The sequence below is a fragment of the Seriola lalandi genome, unplaced genomic scaffold (genome assembly GCF_002814215.2).
Source record: "Seriola lalandi dorsalis isolate HSWRI2012SDOR001 ecotype SW California unplaced genomic scaffold, Sedor1 jcf7180002054949, whole genome shotgun sequence".
Lineage (NCBI taxonomy): Eukaryota > Metazoa > Chordata > Actinopteri > Carangiformes > Carangidae > Seriola > Seriola lalandi.
This window is the reverse complement of record NW_019525500.1, coordinates 856944-876787: the sequence shown is the minus strand read 5'-3', so window position 1 is coordinate 876787 and position 19844 is coordinate 856944. Positions and strand designations below refer to the sequence as shown.

Sequence of the window (19844 nt, the reverse complement as noted above, 5' to 3'; positions counted from 1 at the left end):
CATGTTCATATTTTGAAGAAAATGTTAGTGTTTTGAACGTTATGGGTACAGGTATGAACAGGTGGATTGATGTTGTCGTAGTGGTTTGAGAAGTTCATGTGGATATTTAGATTTTTGTTAGCAGTGCTAATGGGTCAAAGCTGCAATCAATTTAAGCCACTTTACCAATAGTGACCTCTGCATCACATTAATCGATGTGTTTTTTTTGTGTTTTTAACGGTTATGTAGCAGCAAGGTGTAAGATTTTTTTTTTTCTGATAACACAGATGTGTACTCTCCGCCCGGAATGATAAAATGTTAGAGTGAGCGAAGTCCAACGTTTTACACAGACTATTCCGCAGCCACCTCGTTGTTTTCTGCCTCTCTGCTATGCTAACGTTGGCGTTAAATCCAAATTGACTACAGCTGCCTTCCTCCGCCATGGAGCGAGCTATACTTCTCAGGACCATCTTCAAACTGTCAGGTGGTGAGTATTACTGAATATTATGATTTTACTTCGAGTAATTACTTTGAATATATGTCATATACTTGATGAGACGATTTGGCTCATTTGTATGGTTGTTTGTTCCTGGTTTTAACTAACACGCTTATGTTTTTGTCACGTGTTTTAACTGGCCATACAGGGAGGCACGATTACAAAGCAACGTAAAAATAGAAAATATAGTATATATATTACTTACTAAGTTACCCAATTTAAGTGGTAAACTTAACCTACTTGTTTATTCACTTTCCTCTGTCACTTACAATATCAGGAATTGCATTCTCGTTTTTAAGCTCCAAACTCAGCCACCTTTCTTGTTCAGTCTATGAATAATAAGCACTGATATCCAGGGCACAAACATTTCTGCAGTTTCTCATGCACAGTCATTCCAGTCTCATCAAGCCTGCTTATTATTATGAAAATATTCAATGACGATTCATAAAGATTACAACAATTTCTCTGTAAATCATCTGTTTGCTTCCTTGTTTGAGGTGCCAGTCATGTATGGGTGTTTTAACCTTTAGAGGTTTATTGTTTTAGAACTCTTGAGTTCTCAAAGTCATGAAATCACTTGTGTACAACTTTCACAACAGCTTGATCAAACAGCCATCTAGGCCCCAATGTGCCGGTAGAGATTAGATCAGTCTGCGGTCAGCACTCAGAGAAATGTGTTTTCCTGCTACCAAGGACTCTTTTAGTGTGTGCAAATATTTTATGAGCATGAGAATCTCACCAATCACAGAAAATGTTATTTAACTGAATATGATAGTCTTTTCTGACATACTGTAAATTTCTGGCAGTTAACATAGAGGTCACAAGCACAAATGATCACACTTTACATGGTAATGGCACATATTTCTGTAAATAGGGCATAGTATTTTTTATTTTTATTTTTTTTAAGTAAACTTGGGGTTGCCTCCTGGGTGGATCGTGTGGTGTTTAGATCAGGAAGTAATGTCATAGCATGAGCAGAGTGGCAGATACAAGCTGTATTAGGTGTGTGGTGTGTTGACAGGAGGTGTTTAAATGTTGTTAAACAGCACTGTTTGGCTATTATGGTTATCCTTTACTTTGAGATGGTGTAAGCAAAAGAGAAATTCTACTAGAAGTTGATGATTGTTACAAATCTACATGTAAGTTTAATTGTAAACACTTATGATGAAACAATTCATTTTGTTAAATTGGAATAAGTTTCATGAAGACTAGGGCTGGGCCATAAAACAATAGCAATAATTATTTTTTCTCGATAGAAACATAAAAATGAATCACGAACGGCGAATCATGTTGCAGGAATAGAGGTCTGCATTGCGCAAGTTAGGATGCACGGTGAGAGGTATAAATGCAGGCCAGCACGTGACATTATTTATAGACGCACGCAGTGACTGACGTTGCTTGAAGTTGGAGCAGAGTAAGCAAATAAGTCGAAATGTGCGAGACCGCAGGAAAAAGCAGAATGCAGCTCGGTGGACGAAGATATCGTCGACAAGAGAGACCAATCAACTTCAGTAGCTGGGATATATTTTGGCTATCTACCGGCAGACAAAAAACAGATCAATGTGCACTACAAGCTGTGCCTGAGACAGGTTCTATCAAAGACAGGCAACACCACAAACCTGTTTCATCATTTGAAACAATATCACCCGTTACAACACACAGAAAGTAAGAAATTATAGGCCCAAACGAGTATTTGTGGACCCTCGAGGAGCGCCAGGCCAATACCCACTGCAAATCTTCTTTTTTTTTAATTTTTTTTTAATTTGCAGTCTGATCATGTTACATGTGTGGTGTAACTACAGAACTTAATTTTCTATTTACTTTGAGTAAAAAGGACTGAAAAGGATTTTGATCATGCATTTTTTTTAATCATATTTTGAATGTTTGTACCTCAGTTTTTAGATATTCTGCTGTTTGCAAGAATATTCTGACTAAATAGCAGAGTTCAAAACTACAATTGACTGTCTGGTTTCTTCAGCTTTCACTCAGGAGCAAAAATCAGCCTTTAAGTATAGCATTGTGAATATCGATATCGACTGATATGGAAATTCTTATTGTGATGACAGTTTTGGCTCCTATAAAGTGTTGTCTTTGCCAGCCATTCAGTGCAGTCACGTGGATGCTAGATCATAGTTTACACAAACTTGTGTGTTTTATTCATAAATAAGAAGGCACTGCATGTGACCTGGATTAGTTGAGGTATGCATCATAATAGCACCTTGCTGGTGTAACTGGCTGTCATGCAGTAGTTCAGGATGTGGTATGTCAGCAGAGATAATCAGCAGAGGCTGTTGAAGCACATTGATTTTGTGCAGTTTCCTTATGTGGCATAAATGTGTTCTTAATCACAGAAGCAATAATAATCTGATTGAGGCTTTGATGCAATGCAGTATTTAGTATTCACTTTTTTTAACATTTTGTTATGTTTTTTTTCCTCATCAATCTACACTCCATACCCCAGGCAAAAACAGAATTTTAGAAAAGAGAAACTGAAATATCATGTTGACATAAGTATTCAGACCCTTTACTTATTGAAGCACCTTTGGAGGTGATTACAGCCTTGAGTCTTCTTTGTTATGACGTGACAAGCATTGCACAGCTGGATTTGGGAATTTCCTGCCATTTTTCTCTGCTGGTCCTCTCACACTCTGTCAGGTTGGATGGGGGCTGTCAGTGGATAGCCTTTTTCAGGTCTCACAAGAGATGTACATTTGGGTTGTCCCCAAGCAACTCCTGCATTGTTGTGGCTGTATGCCTATAGAGCCATTGTCCTGTTGGAAGGTGAACCTTTGGCCCAGTCTGAGGTCCTAAGCACTGGACCAAGTTTTTTTTGGGATTGTATTTAGCAGGCGGCCAGCTCTAGGAAGAGCCCTGGTTGTTCCAAACTTCTTCCATTTAAGAATTATGGACATCACTGTACTCTTGGGAACCTTTCCCAGATCTGTGCCTTGACACAATCCTGTCCCTGAACTCAGCAGGGTGCTCCTTAGACCTCATGGCTTGATTTTTGCTCTGACATTTATTGTCAGCTGTGAGACCTTTTTATATAGAAAGGTGTGTGCCTTTCCAAATCATGGCCAATTAGATGAATGTATCATAGGTTGTGTCCAATCAAGGCGTAGAAACATCTTTAAAGGTGATCAAGAGAAATGGCCGGCATATGAGCTAAATTTCAAGTGCCATAGTAAAGGGTCTGAATACTTATGTCAATATGATGTTTAAGTATCTCCTTTTTAATAAATTTGCAAATACTTGTAAAATTCTGTCTTTGTTTTGTCACTATGGGTTATTCAGTGTAGATTGAGGGGAAAAAATGAATTCAAACTATTTTAGCATAAGGCTGCAACATAACAAAATGTGAAGAGGTCTGAATATTGAATGTACTATAATGGACTGAAACATGTACAATACCAATCAAAAGTTTGGATACACTTTCCCATTCACTTGAAGTATTAGCAATAGCACCTCCCATTTGTAATTGAGTCCGATCGTTAACTGAAAGTACGGAAATATACAGTATAACTTGTGTTTACTCTCAATCACTCCTCCCAAATTGCCTTTTTTGGTGCTTACTTCCACTGCACATAAAGCACACTTCCTGGTCAAGCACAGCTCGTTCATTGGGCCAACCCTAAGCACTGCTTAATCCCGCCTACCCATGCCAACTCAAAATAATGTAAAACAGACAATACACACAGCTCATACACAGGCATGTGCTGTGTTAGTTTAAGTGCCATGTGGTGGTATAGGATACATAACACCTCATGATAACTAAGTCTGCCATGACTTTGCCCTGCAAATGCGTGATGCTCCTTATTAGCTTGTGGATTCAAGTGTGCTTTGTGCCTGGGATACATTGCAAGGATGGAACTGAAAATTATCTGTCAAGGGAAGGTAGGGCTTAAGGATGGTTTATTTTGTACCGTACAATTTGAATTTAATCCAATCTAATATACACCTGCATTTTTCAATTTACTGTTTATTTATGATGAAAATGTTAACTACAAAACAACCCAATGTTTTTTGTTTTTTGACAACAAGATGTTAACATATGTTGACATAAGATATTATGTTGTTGTTGTTGTTGTTGTTGTAGTAGTAGTAGTAGTAGTAGTAGTAGTAGTGGTGGTGGTGGTGGTGGTGGTATTTGTTTGAGAGGCAATATGATATTTAATAAAAAAGTTACTCTAATGGGGAAGAGTATTATTTTTTGCAAAATTAATATGTATGGGGGGTTGTTATACAACTTTTTACTTGGCGTTTTTTCAATATATGTTGATAAACTCAATCCATAATTTCCAACATTTATGAAATATGTCTGTCTTGAGTCTCAAAGCAAGTTTTTGAGCATGAGTGTGTCCACACCGCCAGCATTGCTGCTGCATTACTGCCAGCCCCTATCTTTCTACAATAAGTTTGCCTTTTGATAATGACCACCAAAAATAAAAGGTTTGATTTGAATTCATTATTCTTCTGGCAGTAGCAGTGCCCAGCAAGGCTGGCAGTGTGAACACACGTTTGCGAGCAGCAGCAGTTCAGTGAGGTTGCCATCACACACAGGTGAGGTAAGCCGTGTGGTCAAAGTGCAGCTACTGCGAGTTTTCATAAAATTTGCGTTCCCTTTGTTATTTATATGTTAATTATATACCTTTTTTAATTATATGTCAAAAGTAGTTCCTCTTCATTTTTTTCTTCAATGCAGCCTTAGGAATGCCTTCCTAACACTGCTTTGCAAGTATCACAGAAACCCAACCACTCTTGGTTCTTTTAAAAATATTTTTCTATTTTCTCCTTCATCTCCTTCATCCTGCCATTTAATATAGAGTTTAGCCTCCATGACAGAATCCTCCTTTTTGAAATTTTAATTGGTCTGATATGTCAGTTACTCCTATATTGCATGATTTAACCACATGCACATTCCTTTTGTACATTATTAAGTAATTGACTCAAGAATAGGCAGAATGGGGATATGAAAAAAGGTAAATTCTTTTATTTAGGGGTGAAATTCCCTTCATACATCAGTTATACCTGAGTCTTGTTGATTTTTCTGCAAAGTGAGTTGCTTTGGGGGTTGGCCACTGTGAAGAGTCAAATTTGGGGTTCAATCTAACATTCAAATCTCCTCCACAAATCATAAGGCCTGGGCTTTAGTTAATATTAGTTTGAAAAATTGCTTTTAAAGGGACCGGTTTGCTCCTGATGGAGAAAACCCCACCACCACCACCACAATGTATCATCCCCTCCTGCCTTTGGTTTCAGACTGCGCTTCACAATTAAACCTTTGCGCTGTCATAACTGTCACCCCCCCTTCTAGATCCAGATTTGTATGAGGCTGAAAAGAAAGTTAGGGTTAGTAAGTCTTTTTTCTTAAGTTTTGCATTGGCTGGGTCTGAGAGGCGTGTTTCTTGAAGGAAAAAAGATTCTCAACAATTTTCACTTTACTCAAAGTTTAACTCCTCTTAATGGGACTGAGAATGTCAATGTATGATATTACCTTAATTAAACCTGGTGTTACTGTATTTATTTAATGGCATCTACCATCTTGTTTTCAAGGTAACCTTACCCCTACACAAACATAATGAAACTCCAAACTAAATTAAAAATTTGGAGCTTGGAAGATGATGTATTACAAAGAAATAACTCCCTGAACTGAGGTCCTATTTGTGACCTTGTGGAACTCTGTGGGAGCTATGATGTCTTGATGGCTCTGAGGGATAACCTTCCTCTTCCACAGGGGTAGAAGGCCCTCTATAGGAAGAAATAAGCAGTAGCATATGGTACTTACATCCCCAAATATTACATGGTTGACAAAACAACTAATATGCATAGCTAGGAGACAGATAGGAGAAGAATAAAATATGCTAATTCTCTCTTTTGTGTTGAACTGGTTATTTTAAAGGATATAATATTATCTTAATTTGAACTCATCATGACGTTATTCCATCCTAATGCCTTTCAACTACATAAATGTGCCCTGACAGTGAACATAGAAAAACATATGTTTCTGCTCCCAGATATCAAGATATATTAACTGAAGGGAGCTGCTAAATTAGGCTGCTACCTGCATGGCCGCCTGACTGCCAAGTCCAAGTATGCAAGATATTTTGGATTGGCTTTTCCCTGTTATGAGTTGGTCTTGTTCCCACAAAGCCACACCATATTTTGTATAACAGATCCTATTCTAAGACCCTAACTTGTTGCCACAATATAATTACTATAATAAAGTTAAAATATACTATATTGTTGGCCTTTGGAGAACCTCTTTTATTCCACTAATCCTTATATATTATGTTTGTCATTTCTGGAACAGATGTTTGGCTCTTAAAGGACAAGAAGGATCCTAAATGTTTCACCCGAACAGGAGGGGATTTCACCTGCTTCTTTGAGACTGCAGACAACAGGACTTATGATTTGCTCTACACAGCTGAAAGGTATGTTCTACATAGTAAATCGATTGTGTTTTGTATGTTAAGGAACTTCAGAGAATAAAAGTACTCCCCCCTGTATACTGTATAAACACTATGGGTCTTGGGTTAACTTCATTAAATCTCTTCATTAATGTTACTTTTTTGTTTCAATTTTGACTCTTTGAACTTTCAACTTTGAAAACTTGACTCTGGATGTATGTTTGGAGTCATTGTCCACCTGAATTTGGGACTGATTAGATGCCACCCTGATGCTACTTTTTTAGATAAGACTCTTAAATGCCTAAAATATTTGCTCAGTACTGTATGTATGTTGTTTTTTGTAAGGAAGGACTGGACCCTCCAATAATTTTAATATGACTTTTATACATCAGTCTTTCTCAAGGCTGATCATTAGTCTTATTAGTCACCTTTAAAGCATTTTGAACTACACTTACCTGTATTGGAGATGGTATGAATGTTTTATTTGTTGATTTAATCAATACTGCAATGTCTGTTGTGTTGTTGTCATGTAAACCAATCAAGCCTGCCCGGAGAGAAAAGGTGTGTCCAGAGACCAGAAGAGGGAACTTACTTCCACATCTGCTCATTTCCCTCCGGAGAGGTTTTTTTGTACACGGAAACGCAATTTGAAGTCGTGGAGCACAACACCACAACCACCCTCTATAATCAGACTGTCTATGTGGAAGACCACTGTAAGAAATTTTTCTTAACAATATTTACTTCCTCAACAAAAAAGGATTGAGCACTTGTTAAAAACCTTGTTCTAGACATGAAGATATAGCACATAATTAGTACTACTGCCACATGGTGAAAAAATATTTAGATCGTCAGTGCATGCATACAGTTTGTGTGTAAATCCAAGCCATTATTCCTTACATCTTAAATCCTCTAGTGATTTCAACCTTTACTTTGCCATTCATTCATCAGTTTTCTTGCTGCTTGTCCTATTCTCAAATGACACTTTTGCAGGCCTATCTAGTCTTTTAAAAGATTTGCTATTGTTTAATCCTCTTTTTTTCCAAGTTCATCAATTTGGAAAAGGAATTAGAAGCAAAATATTTGTCCTTCACAGTTGTAGCTGCAATGTTAAGCCTAAAACACAAAGTGTTTTAAGTGCAGCCTGATGTCCGTTCTGTACTATCAGTACACATCAGTAAACATTTTTCTACTGCGAATTTTTGTTCAGTCAGTCAATAAATACAGTAAATCTACATTTGTATTGGAGCAGCAGGTATAATCTGTGAGTGTTAGGTGTCCGTTTTCTTTTTCTTTACAATTGTTACTAAATTATGTCTAAGAATTATAGGACATTCTTAACTGTTGACAAAAAGTGAGTAAATGGAAACTGGGTGAATGTTTACCTGTTTAATATGACTGTGTCTTCAAAATGATGATGAGGGCACAAGGATTTTCCATTTGGTGAATCTTGTATCTTTTTCTTGCATTCCAGTTGGAAGTAGCTAAGACCAAAGAAAGATATGTATGTGAGGTAGGGAAGGGAGGAGGAATGGAAACCAGCCAATGTAACAACTAGGGCTTGCTGGTCCAAGGCATCCCAGGTGGATCCAGGCTGATCAACTTATGTCCCTCCAATGTGCAGATCTCGTGTCAACAAGGTCATCTGCCAAGAAAGAGAGCGGGCCTCCTCATCTGCTGCCTAAACACCCGTGAATCATTTCCAACAGTGGATTCTGTAAATTATATTTCCTCCCATCTTTTTGTTTATAGTTCTCCTTGATCCCCCCTACAATGTGTCTTTATACCAAAATGGACACCCAGGGCAGCTGCTGGTTTCATGGCAAACACAGGCCCCAACATACTGTGCAGATGTAATGTATAGGATTCGATACTCGTCCCAGGGGCTTGGTGAGAATACAACAGAGGTACACACAACTCTTCAGTATATCCATTTGAAATCAAGCTAATGCATAGTATGTGTAAGCATAAAGACATTTTTAATGTAATTTAAGGATGGATGCTGGTTAGCATGTACCAAATCTATTTTGTCTCTGCAGCATCTACATGTTAATTATGTAGCCTCAAAATGTTTTTTTTTTTGTTTGTTTTTTTTAAATGTTAGTTACTTTATGTAATAAGACCAAAAACAGGGGAAAAAAGGTCAAATATACTAATCAGCTATTTAGAGCTTATTAATAATAACTAATAATCAGCTTATTAGTATTTGTTTTTAATTAAAAGTATTATTTATTGATGCAATCAGTTATATTTCTTAGTTATAATCTTAGGGTAGGGGGAGGGTTGAATTTTCTAATTCTCTGACCAACATGTTTATTGCACTAAACGTCATAGTTATATATTTTTATGGTGTTTGTTCATTGAGCATTAAAGTAACATTCCCTATAGACCTGTATCTCTGATTACAATGGGTGAAAAAAGTTATATGAATCATATTGTAAAATTTTTGATGTTTGTGATTTATACAGACGAAGGAGGTTACACATGCTAGAGTAATACTAGACTCTCTGGTACCAGGGGAAGAGATTGAAGTCCAGGTCGCTGTCAAATGTGGCTCTAGTCCAAGTGCAGGATACTGGAGCAGTTGGTCATACCTTGTGCGAGCCATGGTTCCCCAGAGTGCAGGTATGTTTAAATAAGAAGAGTATGAATGAGTGGATGACTTGAGTGAGATTTAAAACAAAAAATTTTATCCATAGAAAAACATTGCTTCCTTTTGGTGGTAAATTTCTTTTCCTTTTCAGATGATGTTTCACTAATGTGCTACACCTCTGACCTGCAAAACATCAGCTGTCAGTGGAATGGGAGCAGATATGTGGAAAAAGAGTACAAACTTTTCTACAAGATAGGTCTCAGGTAGCACAAAATTCACACTACATTCCATCAATGATTGCTTAAAATCCCCAAATCTGTCTTCTCATGTAACAGCATGTTTTGAGTTTTATTGGAATACCAAAACTTTGATTACATACTCCACAGTAAACGCCAGACAGGTGTCATTACTTTGAGCAACGAGGGCACAATGTTGCAAACTCTTCGAAGCAAAATTGTTGAAACCTGGAAAAAATGGGGGTATTCTAATTGAAATTTAAGCAATTGAAGTCAAGTGAATTATCGTAAATGGTGCAAATGGACGTGGTAAACTGCCTGAGGACAAAGTAAACTATGAAGATTTCAATAAGAACTGGAAACATTGAGGTGTTCTAAAACTTTTGACCGGTAGTGTGGCTGCAAGCGTAAACGAAATGCATTCTTTTGAATTTATGTTCACTTTGTTTGGCTGTGATTGAACATGATTTTATGAACCTTGCAGTGAAGAATGGAGTCAGTGCGTAACTGATTGGAAGTTCACTGACCTGTGTCGTTTTCGTGGAGATAAGTCCAGAAAGGTCGGGGTCAAACTCAGCAGCACTCAAAGTCCACTCAGCAGAGCCTTCTATACTCAGGAGTTCACTCTTAACAAGATCAGTGAGTGATATTTTTTTTGTTCCCTTGTCTCTTTGTTTTTTATCTGCTGAAGAGTCTCCATGTGATGTGATGAAATCAAGGAGCCGACTACCATCCATTTGTACTCAAATTACAGTTGCAGTGAAATATTCCTCAGTCAATGGTACTTTGGAGGCAGATGTTCAGATAACTCTGGCTTATTTATGGTTCATCTGTCTACTAATACACATATTAGTATATAATATAAAATCTATCTTACACATGAATCAAATGTCAGATTTGCTCAAACATTCAGGTCACATAAAAATGTGTAATATCTAACACATCCTTAGTGACTTAGTCATGTTAACAATGAAAGTTAGCAGAGTTATACAGCTATAGGTCAGTGAGAAGTTGGAAGATCTGGGAGGATAAGGTCTTTCTTACCATTACTTGTGGTAGACTGAATTCCTCAGTTGCTGTAATAGTAAGTGCTTACTGTACCTCCTCCCTTGACCCATCAGTCATTAGAAAAAGTAGTTTCATGGCTTTGTCTGTTGACAGATTGTGTGTGCTGTGTGTTTTTAGTCAAAACATCCCCACCAAGTCATCTGAGTGGAGCATGGAAGAAAGAGAGGTTGTGCTTGAATTGGGAGTCTCCTTTTCTGTCGGATCACCTGCAGTATGAAGTCGGCTACCAAACCAGAGAGAGTGAAGCATGGATGGTAAGATGTTGTTTTCAGTGGCTGCAGAACATAATATATTTTTTTTAAAAAAGAAAGAAAAAAAAGTAATAAATTATATAAATAATAATAAAGCTATCCCTGAGCCATGTAAGGATTTTTTGTTTCTAAATACGTTTTATCAGTCATGTGTTCACTCATACCTTTCAGATTCCTTGTAACACTTTTTTGCATTAGTATACATAAAGTACTGTGTACATAATTTTGTGATTATAGTATATTTAGTATCAGTCTGGTGGCATTAGGTTTTGACTGTTAAAAAAAAAAATCTAGCAGGTGTTATTCCTGATATTACCAACAGATGGTGCCAAAGAAAGGAATTTTCAATTCTGTATATAGTTAAGGGTGAAGAAGTCAGCAAAATTATGAATTTGTTGCAAAACAATTTAATGTGCAAAAGCATGTAAAAATTATTCTTTTGTGCAAATGCAACAGTATTCACGGTATGGAAAATAATTAAATTTAAACAGTATTGTGATGGAACATGAATATAATTTAAGGGGAATGTAAAAGCTGTAGTTAGAGAAAGCAGAAGACGTACATCATTGCTAAGACAAACATTTCATTTTCTTAATATTGAATGTCAAAACAACCTTTTTGTCCCCAGACGGTATCCTTAAAGGGACCAGAGACTGGAACGTGTCTAGAGGTTTCGAAAGGGAATCAGTACAACATTAAGGTCAGAGCTAAACCTACTGGGTCCATTTACTCAGGCCACTGGAGTGACTGGTCAGATGTGGTCACTGGTCACAATCCCACTAATTTAGGTAAGCTCCCACCAAGTGTGACAATAATCGATGTAAAACATATTTAATAATCCCCACTGGTCTGTAGAGGAGTCACAATCCAAAATGTTAAAATTGGCACCAAATGAAATGCAGTGGTTTTATAGATTCTTAGTCTGTTATTTTGAAAGAGCTTCAACAAGTTGTTAATTCAACTTTGGTTGTATGCTAACAATTGTAGTGGTGCATAAAATGAACTGATGTGCCATGAAATGCAGTTCTTTGTTACTCAAATAAAAATATCACATATACCATTCAAACCTTAATGCAGTATAAATAACCTTTTCAGGCATGTGGTTCATGCTGTTCATCCCTGCCTCAATGCTGATGCTTGTTATCATCATTTACATGTACCTCAGGTAGGATCTTATTCCAGCTTTTTCATATTGTAATCAGTCACTCACTGTCCCAGGGTAACACATCATGGAAATTAAAAAGAAATTATGTGAAGTTTTTTATTGATATCAGTTTGTACGGTACAATCACTTAAACATTTGTGTAGTTTTCTGATATTTCAGTTAACTATTACTTGACATCAAAAACATTAAGCCAATTCTTTTACAAACCATCTTACCCACATTGTTTAAATATGCTTTTCATGTCTGTTACTGTGTTTGTGTTTTTATAGTAAGCTCAAGCAATATTTTTGGCCACCGGTGCCCAACCTTGACAAAGTCCTACAAAGCTTTCTGACAGAGATAAACCGGCAGAAATGGGTAAGTTACAATAATGTATGATACATGCACCATTACATTACAAACACCTTATACTGTGGTGGAAATTTCTGTTTTTCCAGTTTAAAGAATTTAGCCTTATAAATGTAGACTACATATATGGATAAAACACAAACAATAACACAATTGGTAAACACTGATACAACAAGTCACAGGTCTAGCTTACACTCAGTTCCAGGTATTGAAAATGCACTATTTTGTACTCACTCTACAGGATCCTCCACTCACAACAAAGCAGTGCACTGAGGAAACCACTGCATCTGTGGTGGAGATAATGTCTGAAGACGAGATTTCAGGACTGGCGAAGCCATCAGAGGAATCCACCCAGCTCCTGTCACCAGAAGGAAGCCTCTCCAGTGGAGAACAGGTAGATGGGAGCCTTGGGACGAAAATCTTTCCAGACTATGTGACTTTGAACAAAGACAGTGTCATTCTTTGTCCAAAAGGAAACAAGTATATGTATGAGAAGGTCGGAGAGAAAGGAGTCCCGGGGGTGGGGGATGATATTCTCTTAACATGTCAGTGTTCCTGCAGTGAAGGCTCAGTCTGTGTCCCACCTTGCTTAGGCAAAGACTTTCTTAACCATTCCTACGTGCCTCTAGCTGAGGCTGCACACAGATTGGAATACAGAGGCACTCTGGAAAGGGGACCAGGCAACCTCTATACTAATTTACCCTGTAGCTAAATGTACAGTAAAACAAGTGTACTTTGTATATTAAGCACTTACACTGACATAAGAATGCACTGTAAGTTGATACAGATCCACACATCCAAGTTTACTGCATCAGTAGCTCCATTTGTGGAAGAGGCTTTTATAGAAATAAAATCGCTCAGTGATTTTAATAATTAATGCCTTCTGTGCCTTAAACAAAAGGCCTGTTACCATTAGGGATGTTCCTAACAAATAATTTCCACGTCAGTTAAATGGAAATATAAATTTAGACTAGTCGACTAGTGTAAAAGCAAGAAAACAATCAGAAAACAGAGCTGCGTTACCTTTTCAGACCCAGCGGGATCACAGTATCTGCGGGAAAATGATTTCATATAGGTTTATCAACGGTGGTTAACATCCACACAGTTATGTTGAATATGGTTACGCATTGCTCCGGTTGGACGCCCGCATGCAGCCAAAAGTTTGTGACCGCACGGACTGTACGCATACAAAGTGTGCTGGCTATGCATGCTTCAGATAACAAAATGAGTCTTGTTTTAAAGAGAGGCTGTGCGAAGATATCTGGCGTCACGCACATTTATGCGATTCTTCTTTCAAACAACACAAAGACGGCGAAATGGTGTTGAACTCCTGGCTCTATACTGCTATTCCTGTGTTGTGCATTAACACCACCGACTGGAATGGAGTTTGGATCAGGAAATGCACACGGGTGTCACAACTGTGGCAGAAATGAAAAAATATGATAAAATGTTAATCATTAGTTCAAGTAACTAGTATTTCTGGTGCCGACTAGAGAGGGCAGGAACATTTAATCGTGCACATCCATAGTTACCATAAAGTATATACAAAGTATAATGGGCATTAGTTTTGATCATGGCATCCTCTCATTATTTGTCACCTTCCTTTTGGAGATGAAAGGCCATGAATGCAGCACAGATTTGTAGATTAAGTACATGTAGATGTGGACATAACATTTGAAAACAAGAATATCTATATTTTTATTATTGTTCCAGCTTTGATTCAAAGCTCTTTAAGAGATATAGGTATATATTATGTATTACTTTTGTTTGTAAGTATAGGATTTCCTGCGCATCAGGGCTGGAAATGTACAATGCTTTGTCTTTGTGATACTTTGATCTAGGATACTTTTGTGAGAGTACAAGTAAATACCACTCGGTGGCTTTGGTTGCTGAGGACTGTATTGTACAGTAGTTACCAGTAATCTGTGCATTTCTGATTACTATTCTGCATTTAGGAAAAACAAGGTGAAAGTTTCCATGACGGCTACCATGTTGGGACTATTCAGTTTCACATCGGTTAATGTGTGTATATATATATATATATTTTTTTTTACTATTATACGTGAATTGCCTCTGAAGAAAAAAAACAAACATTGTTTTTCAGGTCTTTCTCATTGTTTTTTAAGCCATTGCTTGTTGTTGTATACTCAGTAACTCATTTATATTGTATGTATCTTTTGTGTATTTTTTTTTAACGAGTTTCAAATGTTCCTCAGACTTCCCATTTGAGGAGGCTGACATGAACATACGTAGCCAAAACACTTTCTACTGAGCCTTTCCTCATTATTATCTCCTTCAAAATAGTGTTTTTTTTTTTTCATTTTATGTTCCATTATAACTTGAGGTTTTGTATTTTTGGCATTAAATATTAAAACTTATTTTCTTCCAGTTTCACTTTCTTGGGTACATGTCAAACCATATCTTAGTAAACACTCCAGCATTTAAAGAACAACAGACCTGCCGGATATAAACCTTTTTGTCAGTTTTGCATGTTTGTTTGTGTCACTAGGTGGCAGCAGATATCAACACAAAGAGATGACATGTCTGTGTGTTGTCTCAGTGAGCCACCAACTGAGACAAAGGTTGTTGTTTTTTGCCACTGAAAATGAGAGAACAGTTAGATTTTGACCCAGGTTCAGGTTTGTATTTTGTCACACCTTACGATCTACTAACCTTGTCCTTGAGGGTAAAACTTATACAAACACTGTCAAGAGCTGTTAAACCAAATAACACTACTAATCATGAATGAATGTTAAGTTAACCTCCACACCTGGGGATCATTTTAACCCGATTAAAAAATTACAACACAGCTGAAGGCTAGATGTTAATTTATTACACAAAGTAGACGAAAGGCTCAATTTAACATGACTCAAAGAATTATTACTCACAACTTGTATGAAAACCAAGAGACCTGAGTTGGAACATGGGCAATCACAACATCATGACTACTGGGATGAATGAGGGGATTAGTAAGAGGATAAACAACCTTCAACAAAGTCAGGAGCAGTTACTCACATGCAGCTTTGCCAGCCAAGAACCAAAAATGTATTAAATGTTATGTGATTTAAAATCAGCAGTAGGAAAAGGTTACAGTGTCTCAGAGCTGAGCAACAAAGAAGTGGTTTGGAGCAGTGTGAGAGATGATGACAATCTTAAATGAAATGACTAAAACCCAATGGCTGCAGTGTAGTGATCAGACAGTGTATGACTGGTCCTGCCTGGCTCAGCCTCCTGTAGTAACTACATGAGAATAAGAACTGGATGCTTTGCAACTATGCTATCACCCTGCATCCCGTTAGCCGCCCTCTGTAAAATATACTACTAGTGTCACACTTTAATGGCAGGCCATCACATCTACAGTGTTTGCCAGACTGTATGATATCATGGCCATAAATTAGCCCAGAATCATCTATGAGGCAATAGCAGAGTGTGGGAGAAAGCGAATGTTGAGAGTGAGACAGTCAAGAGAGAGAAAGAGAAGTTTAAGAGAGTCAGTGTTTACTGGCGTACAAGCCTCTCCTCCCAACAGGAATTCTTTCCATGTTTCATCACTGCCCACTTGCCCATACGCAAATGTCTATGGAGGGAGGTTGAATCACCTCCTGATGTCATTTCCTTAACTTTCCCTTACAATCACTAAGAGAAACAACATCGTTTCAAATGCGATGGGCTTTAACATACAGTATATAATGTATTTACACTAGACATGTACTGTGTTGTCATGTGTGCAGGCCTCAAGCATGAATTCTGCAGCAACAGAGACAAGGCCACTACAACAGAGCTAATCAACATCCTTTTAACGCCTGCTGGCAGCTACCATTGTTAACACACATGGAAACACACCAACCAGGCAGCTAGCTTGTTCTGCATGCTGAGTGCAAACTCTCTCACTGCAGTCACATTTGGTGCTACTAGATTTAGTGGAACCGACATCAGTTTCACAGCATGCCTTAAGTCAGTTTTAGAGTAAAAACTACCTGGCAGGAAAAAAAAGAGAACCAGGTAATCGACAACACAGGCAGAACCGATGATGTGAGAAAACTACAGGGCCTTCAGATTCATTCAGCAGGAGCAAAAGTCACAGATTTTCCATACAGGCATTGCACATTAAAAGGAGCAGAGGTGTTATGTTGGAATCAATGAAAAGCTTAGTTCATCTTATAATAATGAAAACATCCATTTCCTACACAGGAGGCTTTTATCTGTCCTCTGCAGGTTGGCACAGATGATTGAGCTTGCATCTCCACAAATAAGAACTGTTTACCAGGAGGGAAGCAAGAGCGCTGCAGCAAAATGGCCACAGATGGTTCTCGTAGAATAAATGAACAGGCTACTGTTAGCTTCTCTAGCTGGTGGCAAGTGTTAAGGATGAGTCAAAAGTATTCTCCAGTACTCTACAATCAATGGCAATGATGAGTAAACAATAGTCATGAAAGGTAAGAGCACCTCAGGTCTCAATGGCAGTACTTTCAATATCAATCACAAAATCATAACAAATCACAAAAAAACATAACACTGATCATGTGATCATACCAAAAGCTCATGTCTCCAGCAGGATTTTCAAGAACTGCATTTTCAGAATAAGAAATCAAATCATCCCGATAGATGCTCTTTCTAAAATACATAATGGTTTGTTAGTGGCTTTAAAATAAAGGACGATCATGAAATTTACCTCAGCACCAACTTTAAAAAAAAACAAAAAAAAAAAACAGCAGGAATTCAACAAACAAGTTTAAAAAGCTGTTAATTAGCAACAGTGACATTAAGGTTTTCATATTACAGCAGTAGCAGGATTTGTTTCCTCTATCCTACACCTTACCTAAATACAGTTCTTGAAAAAAGAATCACAAACTGAGCCCCATTTGCATTATGTAACCAAACACACAGAAATTAAGTCACAGTTAAAACGGGTGCATGTAAACAGTAAAAACTAACTGTATACATTTTTCATTGTAGATGTCTGTCAGTTATGTAATTTATAAATTTGCAGTGCAACATTGGTAAGACTTTTCAATGGCAACAAAAACTATTTATCAAACAGATCCATCTAATTTTCTTGGTCCAGTGCAAGGATTGGTCTACACACAAGCAGGGGCGCCCGGGGTAATTAGTTAATTAGAATAAGATTTGTAAATAACATTTTAATTATTTGCAGACAAGAACAAATACTATCAGGAACATATGGCTTAACATGGGTCTGTTATTTTGCCTCTTATTCAGCTTTTTATAGGAAATGTTAGAATAAATCCAAATCAAGAACAAAATAAGACAAATTTTATGCAATATCCTAATTTTTATAGAGACATAGAAAACATGTAACTAATCGTGTTTTATGCCACCTGAACTATTTGCACACTTTTTAAGAGATTTTGATGTGATTAGAGTGTTTTTGGGGAAAAGTTTATATTTTCTTTGTCCCTCAGCATCAACGAACTTGCCCTAAAGTTATCCCTCCTCTAAGTACCAAGATAGTTTTGTCAAACCTCGGGATCCTTGGTGATTGGATACAAGCTGTGCCTGGTTGCCGTGCACTGGGACCCCCTGCTGAGCGAGCTCAGATGTTGCCCTTCTTGTTGATGAGCACAGAGCAGCATGTGAGGGCTCCATCCACTTTGACCTTCTCCATGTTGGACACAGGGATCAGCATGTGGTCCTTCAACTTCTCGAACACCTGCAGGACACACAGACAAGGCTGTCATTGCAAAGACTGACATTCTGCTCTTTTAGATTGTTATGTTTAGAAATGACTGTTGGTTATTCTAAAATTATTTCAGCTGAAATTCAATCGATTATCTGTGTTCAGCCAAATGTCATTGGAAAAAACATGTTTAAGTGCTACATTTGGGAATCAAAACTCTTTATGTTAAAGAAATGATCAAATACAAAATAGATGTTGTCATGGCAACAGCTGTTCCTGTTCTGCCTCCTGACTCTGCCCTTGGGTACTAGATCTATGAGCCAGTGTTGCAGATATTGACCAGCCAGCACTACCGACAGTTCTTTAGAAAGCCTGAGGCACAGCTTAGCAGGCAGGAGGTAAACCCTGAGGCAGAACTTATGCAACACTCTATTTATTTGTCAACTTGTAATGTTCTGTGATATAAAAGCCCTGCAGACACACAAAATGTGAAGTAGGAGAACAAGCATTCAGCAAGGTTTCCTGGTCTCGCGGCAAAATATAAAAAAGATGGGAGTGAAAACTATTACGACATCCTCCAAAGACCCTCGTAAAGTAGTGTGTCACCCTGTGGACATTTTCCAGAAGAAAACCAGTGTTTTCCTACCAGACTTCCAAACCAGGATATTTTTCTCTTTAAACTCTCATTTCAACCCTGCTGTGATACTGAGCGAGGCCTTGCGGCACAGCCAGAGGGACCAACTAAACAAATTCTTATCTCATGATGCAATATAGCTGATGAAGCCTCTGGTGAGTCAGATGCCATGTTAAAAACCACAGCCATGCCTTATAACTCTTGATTCCTTTCTACCCGAGCCATTATGTGTAATGTGGGCAGCAGTACAGGTCAGGGCCCTCTTTAAATAATTTGAACATTAGCACTGCACCATCATCCTCTCATGTAACACCATTATACAACTGGAGAATATGGCGTTAATAATTTTTACATAATTGCTTTATTGAAATTGGTAGCATTATCATACTGAAGAGAACTGCACGTGTAAGTGTTCTCATTATAGCTTCCCAATTACATTATTTGGTCCCCGTCTAATTTAGATGTTAAAAACAAGACCAGGAGTCTATAGCCATGCTAGCAGCTCTGTGAGGTTGTGCTCAGGTATTGCAGTGCTGTGAGCTAAATGTCAATATCAACATATTAAAATGCTCACAATGACAATGCTAACATGTTGATGCTAAACAGGTGATGTTCACCATCTTAGTTGCCACCACTTGCCAATTAACAACTAATGCTGATGTGATGGTCATTAGTTTTGCAGGTATTTGATCATTAACTAAAGTATTAGACAAAAAAACTGAAGACGTCTCACTCATCCTCTCAGCACCATGAATGTGTGTGTCATGTTTCATGGCAATCTATCCGGCAAAATGTCAACTTCATGGCATTTCAGTCTGAACCAAAGTGCTGGACCAACAAATCGACCGTCGCCATCTAAACACCACACGATCAGAGGGTCAACTCAGGGGAGGTTGTGCTTTTGCAGAAACTCCCCCAAAACAACAGTAAATCCCCTCCTGTTTATAGCATCTCCGTCTCCGAAGTGTCTCTTTTTTTTTGATCGTTTCCAGCCGAGTTCTCATTACTGCGGTTGAGATTTATATGTCGGGT

At 37.8% G+C, this 19844-nt stretch overlaps 2 protein-coding genes across 4 annotated transcripts in view; one reads left to right on the top strand and one right to left on the bottom strand.

Moving 5' to 3' along the window:
- Positions 1-364: 364 nt before the first annotated feature.
- Positions 365-14928, top strand: mpl (MPL proto-oncogene, thrombopoietin receptor). Of its 2 annotated transcripts, none has more exons than XM_023394482.2 (12): positions 365-466; positions 6786-6906; positions 7426-7595; positions 8632-8786; positions 9348-9504; positions 9624-9735; positions 10193-10347; positions 10894-11030; positions 11656-11815; positions 12123-12192; positions 12462-12549; positions 12782-14928. In XM_023394482.2, exons 1-12 carry the CDS (start codon positions 421-423, stop codon positions 13250-13252), a joined length of 1842 nt encoding a protein of 613 aa, XP_023250250.1. In that variant the 5' UTR covers positions 365-420; the 3' UTR covers positions 13253-14928. The 2 variants fall into 2 exon arrangements, with proteins under 2 accessions (XP_023250250.1, XP_023250249.1); XM_023394481.2 differs by lacking the exon at positions 365-466 and adding an exon at positions 4176-4369.
- Positions 14929-15351: 423 nt separating this feature from the next.
- The window catches only part of ddah1 (dimethylarginine dimethylaminohydrolase 1), a 79386-nt gene continuing 74893 nt past the window's right edge, over positions 15352-19844 (bottom strand). For both annotated transcript variants that reach the window (XM_023394484.2, XM_023394485.2), the window contains exon 7: positions 15352-18211. In XM_023394484.2, coding sequence (XP_023250252.1) covers positions 18095-18211 — 117 coding nt within the window. In that variant the 3' untranslated portion in view covers positions 15352-18094. The remainder of the gene's footprint in view (positions 18212-19844) is intronic.